The 20,902-nt window shown below is 42.9% G+C and overlaps 1 protein-coding gene across 1 annotated transcript in view; it reads right to left on the reverse strand.

Annotated features, from left to right (window-relative positions):
• LOC126248258 (protein FRG1 homolog) overlaps nt 1-20,902 on the reverse strand; it is a 53,375-nt gene that overhangs the window by 15,750 nt on the left and 16,723 nt on the right. The window contains exons 4-5 of the mRNA XM_049949108.1: nt 12,489-12,655; nt 10,196-10,395 (exon numbers count right to left, since the gene is read on the reverse strand). Coding sequence (XP_049805065.1) covers nt 10,196-10,395; nt 12,489-12,655 — 367 coding nt within the window. The remainder of the gene's footprint in view (nt 1-10,195; nt 10,396-12,488; nt 12,656-20,902) is intronic.

Here is a 20,902-nt window from a genome sequence, read left to right on the forward strand (position 1 = left end):
GGGCTGTCAGCCGGTCTAGCTCTTCTTTCACCTGAGGGCGGAGAGCCAAGGGGATCTGCCTCGCGTGTAGAAAACGCGGGCGAGCCGACGCCTTAAACGTTAAGTGAGCTTCAAAGTCTGAAACACGCCCCAGGCCCTCCTCAAAGATATCCGGAAAGTCAGAGATCAAAGATTCTAATGATTGATAGGGAACGTCTTCGGAGACCAACTGTATGGTGTCAGTGATAGAAAACCCGAAAGCTTGAAAGGCATCCAAGCCAAAAAGGTTAGCAGAGCTCGCATCACTGACAACAATAAAAGTAATAGGCCGAGTGACTGATTTGTAAGTCATGTCGGTAGTGAATTGACCCAGTAGGGGAGTGAACTGTTTACCATAACCGCGTAGACGCCGGTAAACTGGCGCCAACGGGGGCGACCCAAGGTCGGAGTAAGTTTGTGCATTCAACAAAGAAACCGCCGCACCCGTATCGGTGCGACCGGACTGACACCTCGATAAAGAGTTTGTGGGCCGATGCGTCGGGAGCCTGGCCCGATGAAACTTCCTGAATGTCAACGTCCATGTCCTCTGTAACTGCTTCCTTCGATTCTTTTGAGGCTGAGCGGCAAACTTTAGCAATGTGTCCTTTTTTATTACATTTGCGACAAACGGCCCAACGCTGGGGGCACTCCGACCGATCGTGATGTATATAACAAGACGCACAGGACGGTAACAGGGGCCGGCGGCCGGAACTCTGTTTACGTGCCGTGCGGGAGCGGCCGTAACGGCCGGATTGTACCGCTCGCACGTCGTCCACCCCGGACGCAGTGGACGCGGCCGTGCTGCCCTGAACCGCCGCGACGTCACACCACGCTTCCAACTGCTGACCGGCGGCATGAGAGACTTCATATGATTGAGCAATGGACAGGACATCCTCGAGGGAAGGGTCTTCTAACTGCAGGGCCCGTTGCCGGACCTCCCTATCAGGGGCCGAACGAACAATGACGTCGCGCACCATAACGTGGGCATACGACTCTCGCGTCTGTTCTGTGACAAAATGACACTTGCGACTAAGACCGTGCAGGGTAGCGGCCCACGCCCGGTAAGACTGATAGGGCTGTTTCTTGCATTGATAGAACTCGACCCTAGCCGCCACAACATGCCGTGCGGCAGCGATAATATGAAGACAGTAATGAACACAATGCGTCAAAAGACAAGGACGAGGGTTCCTGCAACGGCGCTAGCTGCCGCAAAACTTGATACAGCGAGGGAGATATCCAGGACAAGAAACGAGCACGACATACCTCCGCATCGGCAACATGAAATGCCTGGAAATGCTGCTGAAGGCGATGTTCATACGCGTCCCAATCCTCCGCCGTCTCGTCATACGGGGGAAAGGGAGGAGGGAACGGCGCTGGAGCAGACGGCGTGGAGAGCAACGCCGGAAGCACTTGTTTCATGGTGGCCATGAGCTCCGTCTGCTGCTCAACCAAAACCCGCACTAAATCCTTCATGCCGCGGATATGCCGCGAAACTGGAACAACGACGCAACACGCGAAAGAACGACCCTACTCGTCGCCAATTGTGTAGTAACACGGTTCACGTTTTCCGTCCCACTTCAGAGTAGACCGAGAACTGTCTCATAGGCATGCCCGATGTGAACTGACCGGGCACGGCCCGTGCTGCCTGAGTTGTTGTTGTTGTTGTTCCGCTGGCAGAGGTCGCGGCCGAATTCTCGCGTGCCCTCTGGTGGACGGGACTCTATTTGCGGCAACTACCGTCCGTGACGTGCTGTGCCGATGTGCGTCTCCCGCGATCTTTCTGGTGGCTACTGCACAGTGCATCCCCAAGAAATGCCATATTTACATAGTAAAAATTCAGTGTTTTTCCCTCCCCACTGTACTAGTCACCTTCAGCCACCTGAAGAACACATTATGAAATCCTTACTCAAAAATAAAGGAACATTGTTGTGCAGAAGAGGCCAGCTTGTCTTCATTCTATGATGAAATTTGCGAGAAGTGCCAGGGATTCCATGCAGAAAAGCACAATCTCAAACTGCTTCAAGAAGGTTGGCTTTCATCAGATACCCACAGAAGACATAACAGTACAAAATGGAGTAATTGCTGCTGAACAATGGCAACAAATAATAGGGCAAGAAGAAAACTCTTACTGCCTTAGCTTCAATGAATATAGTGACTGTGAGGAAGGTGATGCTGTCTTTCAAACCATAACAACTGATGAAGTCTTACAGGAACTGATGACAGAAAAACAAGAAGAAAGTGAAGACAAGGATGAACCAGAACCTACACTCCTGGAATTGAAATAAGAACACCGTGAATTCATTGTCCCAGGAAGGGGAAACTTTATTGACACATTCCTGGGGTCAGATACATCACATGATCACACTGACAGAACCACAGGCACATAGACACAGGCAACAGAGCATGCACAATGTCGGCACTAGTACAGTGTATACCCACCTTTCGCAGCAATGCAGGCTGCTATTCTCCCATGGAGACGATCGTAGAGATGCTGGATGTAGTCCTGTGAAACGGCTTGCTATGCCATTTCCACCTGGCGCCTCAGTTGGACCAGCGTTCGTGCTGGACGTGCAGACCGCGTGAGACGACGCTTCATCCAGTCCCAAACATGCTCAATGGGGGACAGATCCGGAGATCGTGCTGGCCAGGGTAGTTGACTTACACCTTCTAGAGCACGTTGGGTGGCACGGGATACAAGCGGACGTGCATTGTCCTGTTGGAACAGCAAGTTCCCTTGCCGGTCTAGGAATGGTAGAACGATGGGTTCGATGACGGTTTGGATGTACCTTGCACTATTCAGTGTCCCCTCGACGATCACCAGTGGTGTACGGCCAGTGTAGGAGATCGCTCCCCACACCATGATGCCGGGTGTTGGCCCTGTGTGCCTCGGTCGTATGCAGTCCTGATTGTGGCGCTCACCTGCACGGCGCCAAACACGCATACGACCATCATTGGCACCAAGGCAGAAGCGACTCTCATCGCTGAAGACGACACGTCTCCATTCGTCCCTCCATTCACGCCTGTCGCGATACCACTGGAGGCGGGCTGCACGATGTTGGGGCGTGAGCGGAAGACGGCCTAAAGGTGTGCGGGACCGTAGCCCAGCTTCATGGAGACGGTTGCGAATGGTCCTTGCCGATACCCCAGGAGCAATAGTGTCCGTAATTTGCTTGGAAGTGGCGGTGCGGTCCCCTACGGCACTGCGTAGGATCCTACGGTCTTGGCGTGCATCCATGCGTCGCTGCGGTCCGGTCCCAGGTCGACGGGCACGTGCACCTTCCGCCGACCACTGGCGACAACATCGATGTACTGTGGAGACCTCACGCCCCACGTGTTGAGCAATTCGGCGGTACGTCCACCCGGCCTCCCGCATGCCCACTATACGCCCTCGCTCAAAGTCCGTCAACTGCACATACGGTTCACGTCCACGCTGTCGCGGCATGTTACCAGTGTTAAAGACTGCGATGGAGCTCCATATGCCACGGCAAACTGGCTGACACTGACGGCGGCGGTGCACAAATGCTGCGCAGCTAGCACCATTCGACGGCCAACACCGCAGTTCCTGGTGTGTCCGCTGTGCCGTGCGTGTGATCATTGCTTGTACAGCCCTCTCGCAGTGTCCGGAGCAAGTATGGTGGGTCTGACACACCGGTGTCAATGTGTTCTTTTTTCCATTTCCAGGAGTGTATATTGATTCCTACAATGTCAAAAACTGCTGAAGCAATGGCCACAGTTAAGCATTATGTTTCTGAGTTTGGAAGTCAACAAAGAAGTGATGAACATGTTAACTTAGATGGGCAGTATAATATTAAAATCAGGACAAAAGAAACAGTCAACTATTGATATGTTTTTCAAAAGTCTGTGAAGGCAGACCTACACACTATATGTTATTTTTAGCATAATTTTATTTTTTCTATTTCACATACCAGGTTCACATTTTGGATGTAAGAGGTTATTGCTCTCACATCACATGACTCTTGCATTACAGTTGGCTGATGGTAGAAGTGTACACATCAGATGTATTGGATTTAGCCAATGTAGCCAAGTTTAATACATTTTCACTTTTTATGTACTAACACGCAATTTTGAGATTTTCTGGGTTTGACACTCCAAATTTGATCTCAAAAAGGCACATTTTGAACATAATGTATTGACATAGCTTGTCAGGACTTGTGATGTTATACCATATTACGCCAAAGATGGCACCCTTAATCCCACTTTTTCACTGACAAAAAAGTCGAATAATTACCAAATTAGGTATTTTTCCACAGAATGTTTCCCACTTATCACGTTCAAAATCTGTGGTCCTTTCAAAAACATGGCAATGAGATTCCACTGTATTCCCATAATAAGTTTTACATGAAAGACAAATATTGGCAATTCCAGATGGTTTTTGCAATACATCATTTACATCCCAGAAGAAGTAAGTATATTTCATGCCCAAACTGAAGTGTGAATCAGCTACAAATATGAACACTTTACATCCTGATGATTGCACCACTACAACTGGTAATTGTAAACACAAAACCAGTGACTGTTGGCAAATAAAACAAATAAAGAAAAGAAATCAATTTTCAATCATAGCCATCTACAAATTGGCAATTATGTACTGTTTCACTAAGTATTACAAAGTTTAGGCCTCTGGATAGAACACATTATTGTGACATTCTCTGTAGACCATGCCACACAGTAAAACTTTGTGACACACCATTTGGTAAAGCCTGAGCGGAAGCTGGAAACTTCACAGTGTGACATCTGGCAGAAGTGAGTAGCATAGCTGAACAGGTTAAAAATTAAGGCAGGCATGGAAACTTTACAGTATTCCATTCAGTCATGGTAGACAAACATACTGTACAGCATCACTGTAGCTGAACTCAAAATTATTGGCAGGAACTTAACCCTTTGTTTCCTGACATAAGAATAAAAATTTACTTTTTAACATTTTCTTTGCAGAATTTATGCTATTGTGGCCTCAAATGACGGTAGGATTTTTTGTAAAATTTTATTTTATTTTTCACAACTTTTTTCTCTCCTGGTACTCTGAAGTACCGTCAGACTCCATGGACAGAATCACAACAGGCGCAGAAAAACGCTCCAATTTTTATAAGTTGTACTTTATTCCACATAAATATTAAATATTTTTATATTAGAAAATTAATTAACAGAAATATGATATTTCTGAATTTTTTTTTTAAATTTCACATAAATTTATTCTAGATCAACTTCACAATACATAGTAACTTAGCTATACATTTTTGACAGTATATACATATCACATATTTAGTGATACCTCATGAAATTGTAGGAAACAGTTCTTTTTCTCATTGCAGCACAAGTACACTTTACATGTACTACATTGTGAATGTGGTCTCGACTGAATTTTATTTTTCGCACACATTTCGCATCGTCCTCTTTTACAACTGAACACTACAAAATGGTTTCCTCTGTTGCCAAGACGTACATCCTTTGGAACAGAAAAGTTATCCTTCCTTCTCTTTGGGAGAGTTATTTCATCTTTACCAGAGTTTTTCTTTTTGAGATTTGGCACTTGCTGTTCATTCATTCGCCCTAGTGCCACAGCACGCCTGAATTCCAGCAGTGGCAGTGCCCCATGTAGATCACTGAAAATGACATAAGCATTGACAAAAGCAATTTCTATTGCTCCCCAGAAGAGACGGTGCCACCATTTCTTTGATTGCTTGTCAAGACCATAAGTTGAACGTAATCTGTCTGCATGATCCACACCACCCATGTTTTTATTGTAATCACATACAATAACTGGACATGGTATAGTCATACTAGTTCCATATTTCTGTTTTCTTGTCACTACGCTCTGTTCAGTGCCATGGAAGCTTGAGGCAAAATACACTACTTTATTTTCCTTCCATTGAAATACTGTTAGGTCTAAAGATGACTCACTGTGATTTGATTTAGACATTTTTCTTTAGGTAAATTGCCTGGCAAACCTTTCCTGTGTGTTCTAATTTTTCCACAGGCAAATGTATTTACTGATTTCTATGTGAGAAAAAGTGGACAGAACAACTAGTGAGAGGTAACGCATTGTTGCTACAATAAAGTGTTCACACAACCTGACGGTACTAATAAGTCCGCCTTATATTTTCCACTTTATCTCATTCACATGTAACGTAATGCTTCAAACTATTATAAGAAAACAAAGAAGATCTTCTGTCTTCACAGCAGTGCGCGAAAAACAATTTCAAGCTCTGACCGCCAGAGAGGTCTATGTATTTCACAATAACATCTATGAAACAGTAGAGCAGAGTTACTGTTACGTACCGACAGGCTCTCAGATCACGAAACTGCACCACGATAAAATAATGAGAGTCAAAGCTTACTGGTACTTTTGAGTACCGTCAGGCAACAAAGGGTTAAAACAGTGTCACAATAACAGTACCAAGTCAGTTAAGTTACTGCTAACCTTAATTCAAAAGAATAACTGTCAGACTTTAGGAAAATCTGGTTGTCCAAACGTTTTGTTCAATGGCCTATGTCATATGATGTGAGGGCATATCAAAAAACTACTTTCTCCTGAAAATCCAAGCAATGTGGCTGCAGAACTCCAGACAGCACAGAGCCCATAACGTGTTAGGTGAATAACCTGCCTTTGTATGTGACTACTATACAAAAAAAAGGAATGTGAATCATTCAGCAACGTTCGAAGATAAAATAATGTATCTTTCTGTACTGTATTCCCACATAATCTTAAATAACCCCCCTCCCCTCCCCCCCCCCCCCCCCCCCCATGAATCATGGTGGACCTTGCCGTTGGTGGGGAGGCTTGCGTGCCTCAGCGATACAGATAGCCGTACCGTAGGTGGTGCAACCACAACGGAGGGGTATCTGTTGAGAGGCCAGACAAACATGTGGTTCCTGAAGAGGGGCAGCAGTCTTTTCAGTAGTTGTAGGGTCAACAGTCTGGATGACTGACTGATCTGGCCTTGTAACACTAACCAAAACGACCTTGCTGTGCTGGTACTGTGAACGGCTGAAAGCAAGGGGAAACTACTGCTGCAATTTTTCCTGAGGACATGCAGCTTTACTGTATGGTTAAATGATGATTGCATCCTCCTGGGTAAAATATTCCGGAGGTAAAATAGTCCCCCATTCCGATCTCCAGGCAGGGACTACTCAAGCGGACGTTGTCATCATGAGAAAGAAAACTGGTGTTCTACGGATCGGAGCGTAGAATGTCAGATCCCTTAATTGGGCAGGTAGGTTAGAAAATTTAAAAAGGGAAATGTATACATTAATGTTAGATATGGTGGGAATTAGTGAAGTTCGGTGGCAGGAGGAACAAGATTTTTGGTCAGGTGAATACAGGGTTATAAATACAAAATCAAATAGGGATAATGCAGGAGTAGGTTTAATAATGAATAAAAAATAGGAGTGCGGGTAAGCTACTACAAACAGCATAGTGAGCGCATTATTGTGGCCTAGATACACATGAAGCCCACGCCTACTACAGCAGTACAAGTTTATATGCCAACTAGCTCTGCAGATGACGAAGAAATTGACGAAATGTATGATGAGACAAAACAAATTACTAAGATAGTGAAGAGAGACTAGAATTTACTAGTCATGGGTGACTGGAAATCGATTCTAGGAAAAAGGAGAGAAGGAAATGTAGTAGGTGAATATGGATTGGGGGGAAGAAATGAAAGAGGAAGCCGGCTTGTAGAATTTTGCACAGAGCATAACTTAATCATAGCTAACACTTGGTTCAAGAATCATAAAAGAAGGTTGTATACCTGGAAGACTCCTGGAGATACTAAAAGGTATCAGATAGATTATATAATGGTAAGACAGAGATTTAGAAACCAGGTTTTAAATTGTAAGACATTTCCAGGGGCAGATGTGGATTCTGACCACAATCTATTGGTTATGAACTGCAGATTGAAACTGAAGAAACTGCAAAAAGGTGGGAATTTAAGGAGATGGGACCTGGATAAACTGAAAGAACCAGAGGTTGTACAGAGTTTCAGGGAGAGCATAAGGGAACCATTGACAGGAATGGGGGAAAGAAATACAGTAGAAGAAGAATGGGTAGCTTTGAGGGATGAAGTAGTGAAGGCAGCAGAGGATCAAGTAGGTAAAAAGAAGAGGGCTAGTAGAAATCCTTGGGTAACAGAAGAAATATTGAATTTAATTGATAACAGGAGAAAATATAAAAATGCAGTAAATGAAGCAGGCAAAAAGGAATACAAACGTCTCAAAAATGAGATCGACAGGAAGTGCAAAATGGGTAAGCAGGGATGGCTAGAGGACAAATGTAAGGATGTAGAGGCTTGTCTCACTAGGGGTAAGATAGATACTGCCTACAGGAAAATTAAAGAGACCTTTGGAGATAAGAGAACGACTTGTATGAATATCAAGAGCTCAGATGGCAACCCAGTTCTAAGCAAAGAAGGGAAGGCAGAAAGGTGGAAGGAGTATATAGAGGGTTTATACAAGGGCGATGTACTTGAGGACAATATTATGGAAATGGAAGAAGATGTAGATGAAGATGAAATGGGAGATAAGATACTGCGTGAAGAGTTTGACAGAGCACTGAAAGACCTGAGTCGAAAGAAGGTCCCGGGAGTAGACAACATTCCATTAGAACTACTGATGGCCTTGGGAGAGCCATTCATCACAAAACTCTACCATCTGGTGAGCAAGATGTATGAGACAGGCGAAATACCCTCAGACTTCAAGAAGAATATAATAATGCCAAACCCAAAGAAAGCAGGTGTTGACAGATGTGGAAATTACCGAACTATCAATTTAATAAGTCACAGCTGCAAAATACTAACACGAATTCTTTACAGACGAATGGAAAAACTGGTAGAAGTGGACCTCGGGGAAGATCAGTTTGGATTCCATAGAAATATTGGAACACGTGAGGCAATACTGAGCCTACGACTTATCTTAGAAGATAGATTAAGGCAAGGCAAAACTTACGTTTCTAATATTTGTAGACTTAGAGAAACCTTTTGACAACGTTAACTGGAATACTCTCTTTCAAATTCTGAAGGTGGCAGGGGTAAAATACAAGGAGCGAAAGGCTATTTACAATTTGTACAGAAACCAGTTGGCAGTTATAAGAGTTGAGGGACATGAAAGTGAAGCAGTGGTTGGGAAAGGAGTGAGACAGGGTTGTAGCCTCTCCCCGATGTTATTCAATCTGTATATTGAGCAAGCAGTAAAGGAAACAAAAGTAAAACTCAGAGTAGGTATTAAAATCCATAGAGAAGAAATAAAAACTTTGAAGTTCGCCAATGACATTGTAATTCTCTCACAGACAGCAAAGGACTTGGAAGAGCAGTTGAACGGAATGGACAGTGTCTTGAAAGGAGGATATAAGATGAACATCAACAAAAGCAAAATGAGGACAATGAAATGTAATTGAATTAAGTCAGGTGATGCTGAGGGAATTAGATTAGGAAATGAGACACTTAAAGTCATAAAGGAGTTTTGCTATTTGAGGAGCAAAATAACTGATGATGGTCGAAGTAGAGAGGATATAAAATGTAGACTGGCAATGGGTAGGAAAGTGTTTCTGAAGAAGAGAAATTTGTTAACAATGAGTATAGATTTAAGTGTAAGGAAGTCGTTTCTGAAAGTATTTGTATGGAGTGTAGCCATGTATGGAAGTGAAACATCGACGATAAATAGTTTGGACAAGAAGAGAATAGAAGCTTTTGAAATGTGGTGCTACAGAAGAATGCCGAAGATTAGATGGGTAGATCACATAACTAATGAGGAGGTGTTGAATAGAATTGGGGAGAAGAGGAGTTTGTGGTACAACTTGACTAGAAGAAGGGATCATTTGGTAGGACATGTTCTGAGGCATCAAGGGATTACCAATTTAGTATTGGAGGACAGTGTGGAGGGTAAAAATCGAAGAGGGAGACCAAGAGATGAATACACTAAGCAGATTCCGAAGGATGTAGGTTGCAGTAGGTACTGGGAGATGAAGAAGCTTGTACAGGATAGAGTAGCATGGAGAGCTGCATCAAACCAGTCTCAAGACTGAAGACCACAACAACAACAATCTTAAATAATTGGTAAGTGTCTAATTTTTTCCGAGATAACCATGTTTATTATAATCTGAATAATAATGAGCTCCCCTGACTGGAAAAGTGGCGTATGAAATATTTCTTATAACTTCACTTACACAAAATTGATTTCTACTTGTTTAACATTTCCTTCCTCTTCTGCAGGCAAACTTGAAGTTTTTGGAGCTTCTTGGACTGCACAAGAACGAATTTGCAAAACCTCATTAGGCCCAACAACACGATTCACAGCCATGAGCATGTCATCCTCTGATACACTCATAAAGCAACCAGAATATCCAAGAAGTGCTGTCTTTCCATCCTACAAATATAAGAATTGTATGAGCATGATTAAGTTCATGGTGCATATTAGTATCTTACACATTCATATTAACTACAAAGACCGTAAACTTATTCACAAAGCATGCAATGGCTACAGACATTAACATTATAAAAGGGGAAAAAATTATCTTTTCATCACTGCTGTGACACAGATACTAAGTTTACTTAATCCAATACCATGTTCATCATGCACATTATCTGCATTTTCTTATGAGCAATTTATTATTGCAATCACATTCAGAGCTAATTAAATTTTTAGTCTTTCTTCTGTAATGTTTGGTGTTCTAGTCTGACTTACTTAGGTCCCACAATCGCAAATAAATACAGAATGTTGGTTTCATTTTTTTCTTTCTTTCACAAGACACGCCCTCTTAACTGTGCCATGGAAAACTAGTGAAATTTATCTTTACTTCAACTGTCATTGTTCATTCTGTTCTAAACTGATAGTAGAATTTTGTCTTTTGTGAAACATTAAAATCAACAGTTATTATAAAAAGCTACTTTCTTCAAAGAGAAGCATTTATGAATTATTCTAATGCTAGAGATTTCATCAAACAAATTATACATCTGTTTACATTAACACTTTGACATGTAAGTTCTGACCTTACTGAATTCTCTTATGAAAAGAGAGAGAACATTACTTACTAACAGCCTCATACAAAAAGAGGTGAAGAAATCTAAATTTAAAGGCAATTTTTGAATTTGTATGTGATGAAATATATATTTCTCTCAGTTCTTTCAGAGTATTTGTAGGAAGTCTTTTAACAAATTGATTCTTAATAAAACACTTAATAACACTGAAAATTTGCTTGCGACTTAACAAGCAGGAACTGTCCAAAAGTAAATTGTAAGAGATGGTGAAAGTGTTGTCCCAAATTATAAAGTAAATTATATACCGATGAGCAAAAACATTATGACCATCTGCTTAATAGCTTGTTTGTTCATCTTCGGAACAAAATACATAAATGATTCTGCATATCAGGGATCCGACAGTTCGTTGGTAGGTTTGTGGAAGTATGGGACCTTAGATGTGTACACACAGGTCATGTAATTTGCATAAATAATGGGCCGCTGATTTGCATACGCAGTAATGGTGCCTGATAGCGACACGGATAGGTTCCCCAGGATTTACATCAGGTGAATATGGTTGCCGAGACATCAATGTGAGTTCACTATAATGCTCCACAAACTACTGTGGCACGATTCTGGCTCCAAGACACAGATAATTGTACCTGCTGAAAGATGACATCGCTGTCTTGATTATTATCACAGGTCCCATGCAAAAGCAAGAAAATGTCTCCTGCAGCATATTACTGACTCCACCAGCCTGCGTACATGGCACTCTTCACGTTTCGAGGCATTTGTGGAGATGACTAGTGACCTAGTGTATCAAAAATGTGGTTCACTCGAAGAGCTGACGTTTTCACTGATAGACTGTCGAATCCCAATGGTCCCACACCCACTGCAATCTTAACTGATGATGATCATGGTTCAACATGTGAACACAGTCTGTTCAACACTATACAATGAACGGTGTGCTCCAAAACAGTTGCGTGTGCATCAGTATTATACTCTTTCGGTAAAGATACTACAGATCACCATCTCTCCTACTTCACAGAGCAGACAAGCCTCCGAACCCCACATTCAGTGAAGAGTTTTGGACATCCAACCATTTAGTGCCTAGTGGTAGTTTCACTTTTCTTCTACCTCTTCCCTTAAATGCTCACAACAGTAGTATGTGAACATTCGACCAGCTTCACCGATTTTGAGAGACTCAGTCACAGGCGGTGTGTAATAATAATATGCCCTTTGTCAAAGCTGCTTATCTCAATGGGTTTCCCCATTTGCAGCCCATATCTTCGCAATGGTCATCCCCATCCATGTCCGCTCTGCTTACGTACTTTTGTTACCACGTCATGTGCCCACATTGCTACCATGTGGCATCCAATGTCATGGTGGGCAGTGGTCATAATGTTTTGGCTGTTCAGTGTAAATTTTTGTTTGCGTGTCAATGTATTCTTAATAATTCAGCATATTTATGTAATGAGATTTGTCCATTACGTTACACAGCACCTGAAAAATTGGTTCCCACTGCTCCATAGGTCCGCATGCAGCTGATCGTCCAGTCACTTTTCCATCTTTACAGGCAGTTAGATATTTGCCATAGCCTGATTTTAAAGCAATTTTTGTGTCATCAATTATAAGAGCAGACAGAATTTCTTCTGGAGATGGACCTTCACCTACAAATAAATTTGCTTTTAACACTAAACAGGTTTTGAATTAAGCAGTAAAAATACGTTAACATCATCGTAAATGTCAATCAATCAAAATAACTGTTTCAACTACTGCCTTCGTAACACAGCCGATTCCTTAAAAAGCAATGGATATGATTAAACACATGAATACTTCACAACAGTAGATGCAATAACATCACTTTGGGGAGTCAGATTGAGTATATACTTTGGGGAATCAGATTGAACATACACTCACATTTGTGAAAAATTCCAAAATTATTATAGAACAATCAGAGAATAATAAAATTTATAAAAGAATTTGCTATGAGTGATGTGAATAAACAATTCAAGTTTCACTAATACAATTACGTTAACAGCACACAAAAATGTCGGCTTTTTAGCAGTGTAAAGTGTTGTGACACTGAAGGTATGCTTTTGTAGTACTCTCTACCAAAACACTTGAATCAGAATCCATACATCACTGATACTTTATTCTGGACAGCAATATCACAAACAAAGCAAATATGATTAGAGCTTAATAGCCAGTTGGTAGCTAGATCATCAAAGGTATTGTAGATCAGTAAAGTAACTGGAAATAACTGGCCGTAGCTTCATGTGAGGAACCATCCAGGCACTCACCCTGAGTGATTTAGAGGAGCTAAGGAAACTTCCCAACAGATCATAATAGCATGCAAGAGCAGGATTCAAAGTGGGGGCTTTACCGGTTTCATATCAGGGCACAGTGCACTGTGAAGATTCATTTTAGGAACATCCCCTAAACTGTGTCAATTTCTCCACCACATTCTTTCTTGCAGGAGTGCTAGTAAAGCAAGACACACAGCAGACCTGTGGAGATTGCAAAGAAGGAAAGAGATAATGGCAGACTTGGACCTGTGAAGAGAGGATGAGTGTCATGAAGCGACAATTCAATCACTAAAAATATACAGCCCCCGCCTTATATGAAATGTGAAATGATGATAAAGACTGCGCGGTCATCAGCGCCCGCACAAAGTCCAATTTTTACACACTTCGTTTTCTTTTCACAATATAATCTAGTCATTCTCACAAATGATTATGATGAAATGATGAGGACAACACAAACACCCAGTCCCCGGGTAGAGAAAATCCCCAACCCGGCCAGAAATCAAACCCAGGACCTCGTGATCCAGAGGCAGCAATGCTAGCCCCACGAGCTGCGGACAAAATGTGAGATAATAACTAATGTAATACTAATAGTTCTTGCTAATCAGTTTATATAAAGGCTGCAGCATGTCCACTTCCAACACTTCAAGTCAGTCCCATAGCATCAACCCTTCCACAATTTGCCACCTCTACATTCTCTGTCATTATTCATGGCCATTAGGCTAATGCTGGGATTTTATTTCACTACATCATTTATTTCATAACTACTGCCATTGATACAGTAGCATTCTCTATAGTATACTTACTACATCGACTGTGTTTCTTAGTATCCAAACAAAGAGACTAAACATATATTTAGTCCTTGTCGTATCCAATGACTTCATTTAACTTTTGACTTAGGCAACTCCTCTGTTGTCTTGAACTTCATACTAATTGAATAAAAATTGTATCTGAAGGTTGTTGTAGATAATAACATAATACATTTAAATTTAACCTTGTCCATTGTTACTACTACTATTCAAGTATCTATTGTTCAAAATTTACAGTAGGATCTCTTTTGTTCTACTGTCCCATTAACAATAGTAACAAGGCACTAACAAACAAAAATTACAGTGGCTTGAGTGCTCATTTGAAAAGGAACTGCAGTGGCACTCAAGTTGCTGACTACAGAACAACAGTTGGTAGTGTTGACAGCAGCAGCAGCAGCAGCACCAGCAGCAGCAGTAGTAGCAGCAGCAGCAGCAGCAGCGATAGTAGCAGTACTGAGTTCGTATAAAGTATTTAGTTTAGTCATTTTATTACTTTTGTCTACGTGGATATGAGCAGTGCAACTGTTCATTTATCAACATTGAGTTTGGTTTTTTAATTTTCCTAAGTGTTTGCATATTTTACATACATCATTTTTGTCTGATACTAGCACTGTAGGCAAAATTGGTAACAGTCAGGATATGTGGTGACTACCACTGAAAAGGTTCAAGATGCTGCTGAGGGCTGTGGCAGCAATGGGACCTCTGGGGTGATGGCCCCTGCACCTCTCATGCCATCACATTCACACAGAAAAAAGGAAGGAATATTGAGGTTTCAACATCTAATCAACAACTAGGTCATTAGAGACAGTTCATATGGGGGAACGATTGGGAAGGTAATAGGCCATATCCTTTTCAAAGGAAACATCCCAGCACTTGTCCTAAACTATTTAGGGAAACCCCGGATCCTAACTCTGAACAGGCAGATGAGGACATGAACCACTGTCCTCCTTAAAGTGAATCCAATGTCTTACAACTGTGTCATCTCATTTGGTCTGAATATAGGGAGGGACTGCTTGTTACTGGGAGCCCGAAGGCAGTTGATAGGGTCCTATAAGGAAATAGTTTCTGCCAGCACCAACTAAACACAGTGGGTGAAGCCGGCTACAAGTTGTAGTTTATGTTGGCACCAATGATGGACACAGTTGCCTGGGTTCAGAAGCCATTCTCAGCACCTTTCAGCAGCTGGATGAAGTAGTAAAAGCCGCTAACCTCGCTTTTGTGGTCCAGAGGTACTGTCACTCATCAAAGGGAACAATGTGCACATAATACTTGTAATAGAACACATGTAGAAAAAAAAGGACTGAAATATCAAATCCAGAATGGGACATATAATGAAATGATAGGCTGAATAACAAAAGCATTTCAGGAAAGGACTCTGTAATGTCAAAAGACAAATACAGAGCCAGAACACTAGATAATCTTGGTGATTATCTAGAATATATAAAGAAAGAAATGTAAAATAATAATCAGATGATACTATCCATCCATAAATGTTTCAGAAAAAGCTTGGAAAATACACATACAACAAAATGAATAATAAACTTAAATGGATACGTAAGGATATAAAAATTGCTAGTGCCAAGAAGAGGAAACTCTACAATGAACCTAAATATAATAAAAACACACATTTTACTGAGTATGTGTGTCATTATAAATCTATATTTATAAAAGTGACAAACAAGAAGTTCATTGTACAACATAAAAGTAAAACAAAAGCAGTGTGGTCTGTTAGGTGTTAAGAGTTAGTAGTAATGAAATATCTAATATTAAAGTGTGTTTAAATGAATTCTTCATAAGATGTTGATGTAGCGAAGTATCAGACTAAAGTAAATCCCATTGGATTCCATCACAAAGCTGAACATCTTATAGATTTAAAAAAAGTCACAACAAAGGATGTGGAAAATGGGGGTTGATTAAAACAGTGTGTGGCACAATAGCACCTCCCCTAACTAAAATATTCAACCAGTCTTTTCAACAGGGATGCTTACCCGATGGTTTGGAGTATGCCAAAGTCAGACCTCCCCCCAAGAAAGGGTTGAGGAAAGACATGGGAAACTATTACCCTATTTCTGTTCTTCCAGTCCTGTCAAAAGGGCAAGATAAAGTATCTGCAAACCAGATCAAAAACTTATTATAAGCAGCCAGTTAGGATTTCTACCAGGGAAAAACAGTCTGGGTGCAATGGATAGCTTTATCGAAAACATATGCAAATCATTGGATCAGAGGAGTTAAACTGCAGGTATCCTCTGTGATCTCACAAAAGCATTTGACTCCATGAACCATGACTTGCTTATCTACAAATTAGACAAATACGAGATTAAGGACAATGCTCTAAATTGGCAAACATCATACTTACACAACAGAAAACAAGCGGTAACTGTCACCTCAGATGCCGTGAATTATTATTCTAAATGGCAATCAACTTATGAAAGAAGATGACATGGTCAAATTCCTGGGACTAAACGTGGACAAGAACTTAAGCTGGAATACATATATTGACCTCCTGTCAAATAGACTAAGCAGTTTAGCATTTTCAGTAAAAATACCACCAAATTCTACTGACCTGAGTACAGGAAAAATTGCTTATCATAGTTATTTTGATTCTGTCATTAGCTATGGGATAAATTTCTGGGAAAGTTCAAGTAATGTATCTCGAATACTGAAACTGCAAAAGGAAATTTCCCAATACATGTGTATTGCACAGCAAACAGTCTTGTCACCCATTATTTCGGAAACTACAAATCCTAGCTGCTCCTCTGTGTGTGTGTGTGTGTGTGTGTGTGTGTGTGTGTGTGTTGGGTCTTACAGGCACTCAGCACCATACACGCAAAGAAAGCAGGAAAAGATGAAAATTGCTGTACAAGAGAATAAAACGTAAGTGAAACAAGAAAGGAGTTTCAAGGACGCCACAGGAAATTGTCACTGGCTGGCCATTTACGTAAAATGTGGGCTAGCCAGTCACCCTGTGAGCAAATTGAAACCCTCTCCCTAAAATCTTGGTAAAAACATTGGACAAGTCACAGAACTTTAAAATTCTAGTCACATTTGTCTGGCACAGTGACCTGGACGCCGCAACCACTACACATTGGATGGTCCTTTCATCGGAGCAAGAAGCCATGTGTCGTAGGACTGTGGCCTATCCGAAAACAAGTGAGGAGAACCTCGACCCGTGTATGTGGCTGGAAGGAAGTAGAGCAAACACAAGTTGTGGGCTTGACTAAACAGAGCTTATTGTCAGTCACTTCCAGCCACTCATCTTCCCACCGACGCAAGACTCTAGAGGCCCCCACCAGCGAGGTGAGAGCGTGCAGGGGGATGGCACACTGAAATACTTGTGGATTGAGACACTCCTCCTTCGTTGCAAGATCTTCCCTTTCATTCCGAGCAATGCTGATGTGCCCTGGAATCCAGCAGAAAGTCACCTCCTTCCCCTGTCTTCGTAGTTGGAGGAGGGCATCCTGGATGGTGTAGACTATTTTAACTGCTGGATGCAAACGTTGCAATGAGTGAAGGGCACTGAGTGAATCGGGACAAGAAATTTAGGATGGGAAGACTGTCTCATTTGCTTCTGTGCCCACAAGATCGCAGATAATTCTGCATCAAAGAGAGTAAACGCTGGAGGCGATCAGACCTTGACGACACGATCTGGAAAAACAACAGAGCAACCAACAAAATCCCCCCGTTTCGACGCATCCATAAAAACTACTACGTAGTCGTGGTGCTCAGATAAAATGGCAGAAAATGTTGCATTAAAAACAGAAGCAGGAGTCAATCTCTCTTGTACTGAACCAAATCTAAAATCATTCTGGGACTCTCCAGTAACCAGGGTGGCAGGCAGTTAAAACCCTGGATTTGGGGCTTTACGGGCTCCACACCGAGTGACTTCAGCACACATAACACGCGGATCCCGAATGGCAACGTGGCTCAGGGACAGTGGGGAAAAAAGACAGTCCACGGGCAGATGAGCAAAAAATTGGGTAGTGGATGAAGTTGGAGCTGCAAGAAACTTACACGCTTGGCGCACCAGGAGGAGCTGCCGCCGGATGGTAAGTGGCAGTTCCTGTGCCTCAGCACAGAGGCTGGGTGTGGGACTGGTCCGATAAGCACCCGTGGCCAGCCGAAGCCCCTCATGGTGGACAGCATCAATGATCTTCAAATAGGAAGACCAGCGCTGATCCATACACTGTGACCTGTAGTCCAGCCGATAACACACGAAAGCCCTATAAAACTGGAGGAGACACGTCCTGTCCGCTCCCCAAGACCTGTGACTAAGGCACTTTTGAGATATTCAGTGCCTGCAGGGTTCTGGCTTTCAGATCTCGCAGGTGCAGCAACCACGACAATTGGGAGTCAAAAATGAGGCCCAGAAACCGCACTGAATCTCTCAAACTTAGGATGGTGTCCCTCATACGCAAGGCAGGTAAATGAAAAATACGACGAGAATGATTAAAATGAACACACACACACACATCTGCAGAAAACTGGAAACCCGTCTTTGCAGCCCACTCCTCTAACTGCCGCACAATAAGTTGCAACTGACGGCTTGCTGATGCAACACTGGAAGAGGAACGGAAAACAGTAAAATCGTCTACAAATAAGGAGCACTGTACTGGACTCCATACTGTAGACATGATACTATTGATGGCTATAGCAAAGAGGGTACCACTTAAAACACTGCCCTGAGGGACACCATTCTCCTGCTCGAAACAATCTGACAGCGAGTCTCCAACTCAGGTCCTAAGATAGTGCTGAGACAGGAAGGACTGAATGAAGATGGGGAGATGGCCATGAAAGCCCCATTGATGCAGTTGAGTGAGAATACAGTGTAGCCAAGCAGTACCGTATGCCTTACTGATATCGAATAATATTCCAATGCAGTGATGTCTACGTAGGAAAGACTGCTGAGTAGCCACCTCGAGCAGAGTCAGGTTGTCAACAGTGGTCTGAAATCTGCAGAATCCACACTGAGTGTGGCTAAGGAGTTGCCTGGTCTATAATAGCCAGACCAGACACCGGTTAACCATTCGCTCCAGGGTCTTTCCTACGCAGCTCGTTAAAGCAATACTCCAAAAACTACTGGGAGACATGCAGTCCTTTCCTGGTTTGAGAAGAGGTATCAAAACTGCCTCTCTCCACAAGTTGGGGAAATGACCTGTCTGCCATATAAGATTAAAACATTTAAGGAGGAGTTTTTTCAAAGCTGCTGGCAAATGTCTAAGGATGCAGTACCGGATCTAGTCGTGACCAGGTGCCGTGTCACGAGCCTCAGACAGGGCTGATTCCAACTCCCACATGGAGAAAGGAGAGTTGTAACTTTCGGAATCGTTGGAACCAAAGTCCGATTTGCTCTTCTTTGCAGTCGCATGGTAGCAACGAAACGCCAGATCCTGGCTGGCATTTGCAGTAGTTTTTGCAAAGGTCTCCGCCAGCATCTGAGCAATGTCTCCAGGTGCTGTTCAGAGACATCCTCATGTCAGCACTACAGCTATTGGTGAGTGACTGCGCTTACCAGAAATCCTCCTGATGGCTTCCCATACTTTCGTAGAACAAGTGGAATGGTTGATGGAGACCAGAAATGCTTGCCATGATTGTTTCTTGCTCTCTTTAATCACATGTCGGGCATTTGCCCTCGCAGCTCGAAAGGCTATAAAGGTTGTCTGCCGCAGGGCAGCTTTTAAATCATCGAAGAGCCGCATGCCTCTTTAGAATGGTGGAGCGGACCTCATCCGTCCACGAAGGCACAGGTTGCCTCCCGAGATGAACTGAGGACTTTGGGATGTATAAGTCAGCAATAGGATGGATCACTTGTGTGATATGGTCCACCCATTCCTGGATGCTGGTGCATGTTCAAACACAGCCAGCTGGCTGAACAGTGTCCAGTTAGCCCTGCTGACCAACCATGTGAGTGGCTGCTCTTCACAAATGGCTCTGTCAAATAGGTGAATGTGGAGGGGGAAGTGGTCACTGGAACGGAGGTCGTCAATGACCGCCCACTGAACAGATTATGCTAGGGCTGGAGAACAGAAAGAGAGGCCAATGGCGGAGAAGGACACAGTAGCAGTACAAAAGTGAAAGTGAGTACCTGTGTTTAGGATGCACAACTTGTGAGACGTCATGAGGATCTCCAAAACTTGATCCCCAAGGGCAAGTAGAGTTCGAGCCCCACAAAACATTGTGAGCATTGAAATCTCTCAGGAGAAGAAAAGGTCAAGGGAGTTGTTCCACGAGAGCTATAAGAGCCTCAGAGTCGATCACATCTTGTGGAGGGAGATGCAGTGAACAAACAGTGATCCTCCAATACCCATAAATTTCAACACCAACTGCTTGCAGGTTGGTAGCCAGGGGGAGAGCGGAGGAGTGATGCATGTCATTGACAAACACAGCAACATCCCCCCTTGGCCCTGTTCTCGGTCAGGTCATCCTTCAGGTAAAGGATACAGCCACAGAGCACGAGGGAGTCAGTGGCTTTAAAATGTGTTTCTTGTAAACACGGGCACAGAGGGCGTTCCTCTCCTAGGATTTTCAGTTCCTCCACATGTGTCCTTAACCCATTAATGTTCCACTGTAATATGGAAGCCATCCATCATGGGGGTTGTACTTTCACCATGTCATTGTGCTGGGGTGGTAAGCACGTAATGGGTGGGGGCTCAGTCTATGGGCGAGATGATTGCCCCCGTCCGACATCAAGCTCCATTAGTTCTACCGAGGAGTCAAGAGAGACGTCGGAGAGAAGGACATCCACATCGTCGGACTGTTTACGTCCAGACTCTGGCAGTGGTGGATGCTTGGCCTTTGATTTTTT

The sequence above is a fragment of the Schistocerca nitens genome, chromosome 3, assembly GCF_023898315.1.
Source record: "Schistocerca nitens isolate TAMUIC-IGC-003100 chromosome 3, iqSchNite1.1, whole genome shotgun sequence".
Classification (NCBI taxonomy): Eukaryota; Metazoa; Arthropoda; class Insecta; order Orthoptera; family Acrididae; genus Schistocerca; species Schistocerca nitens.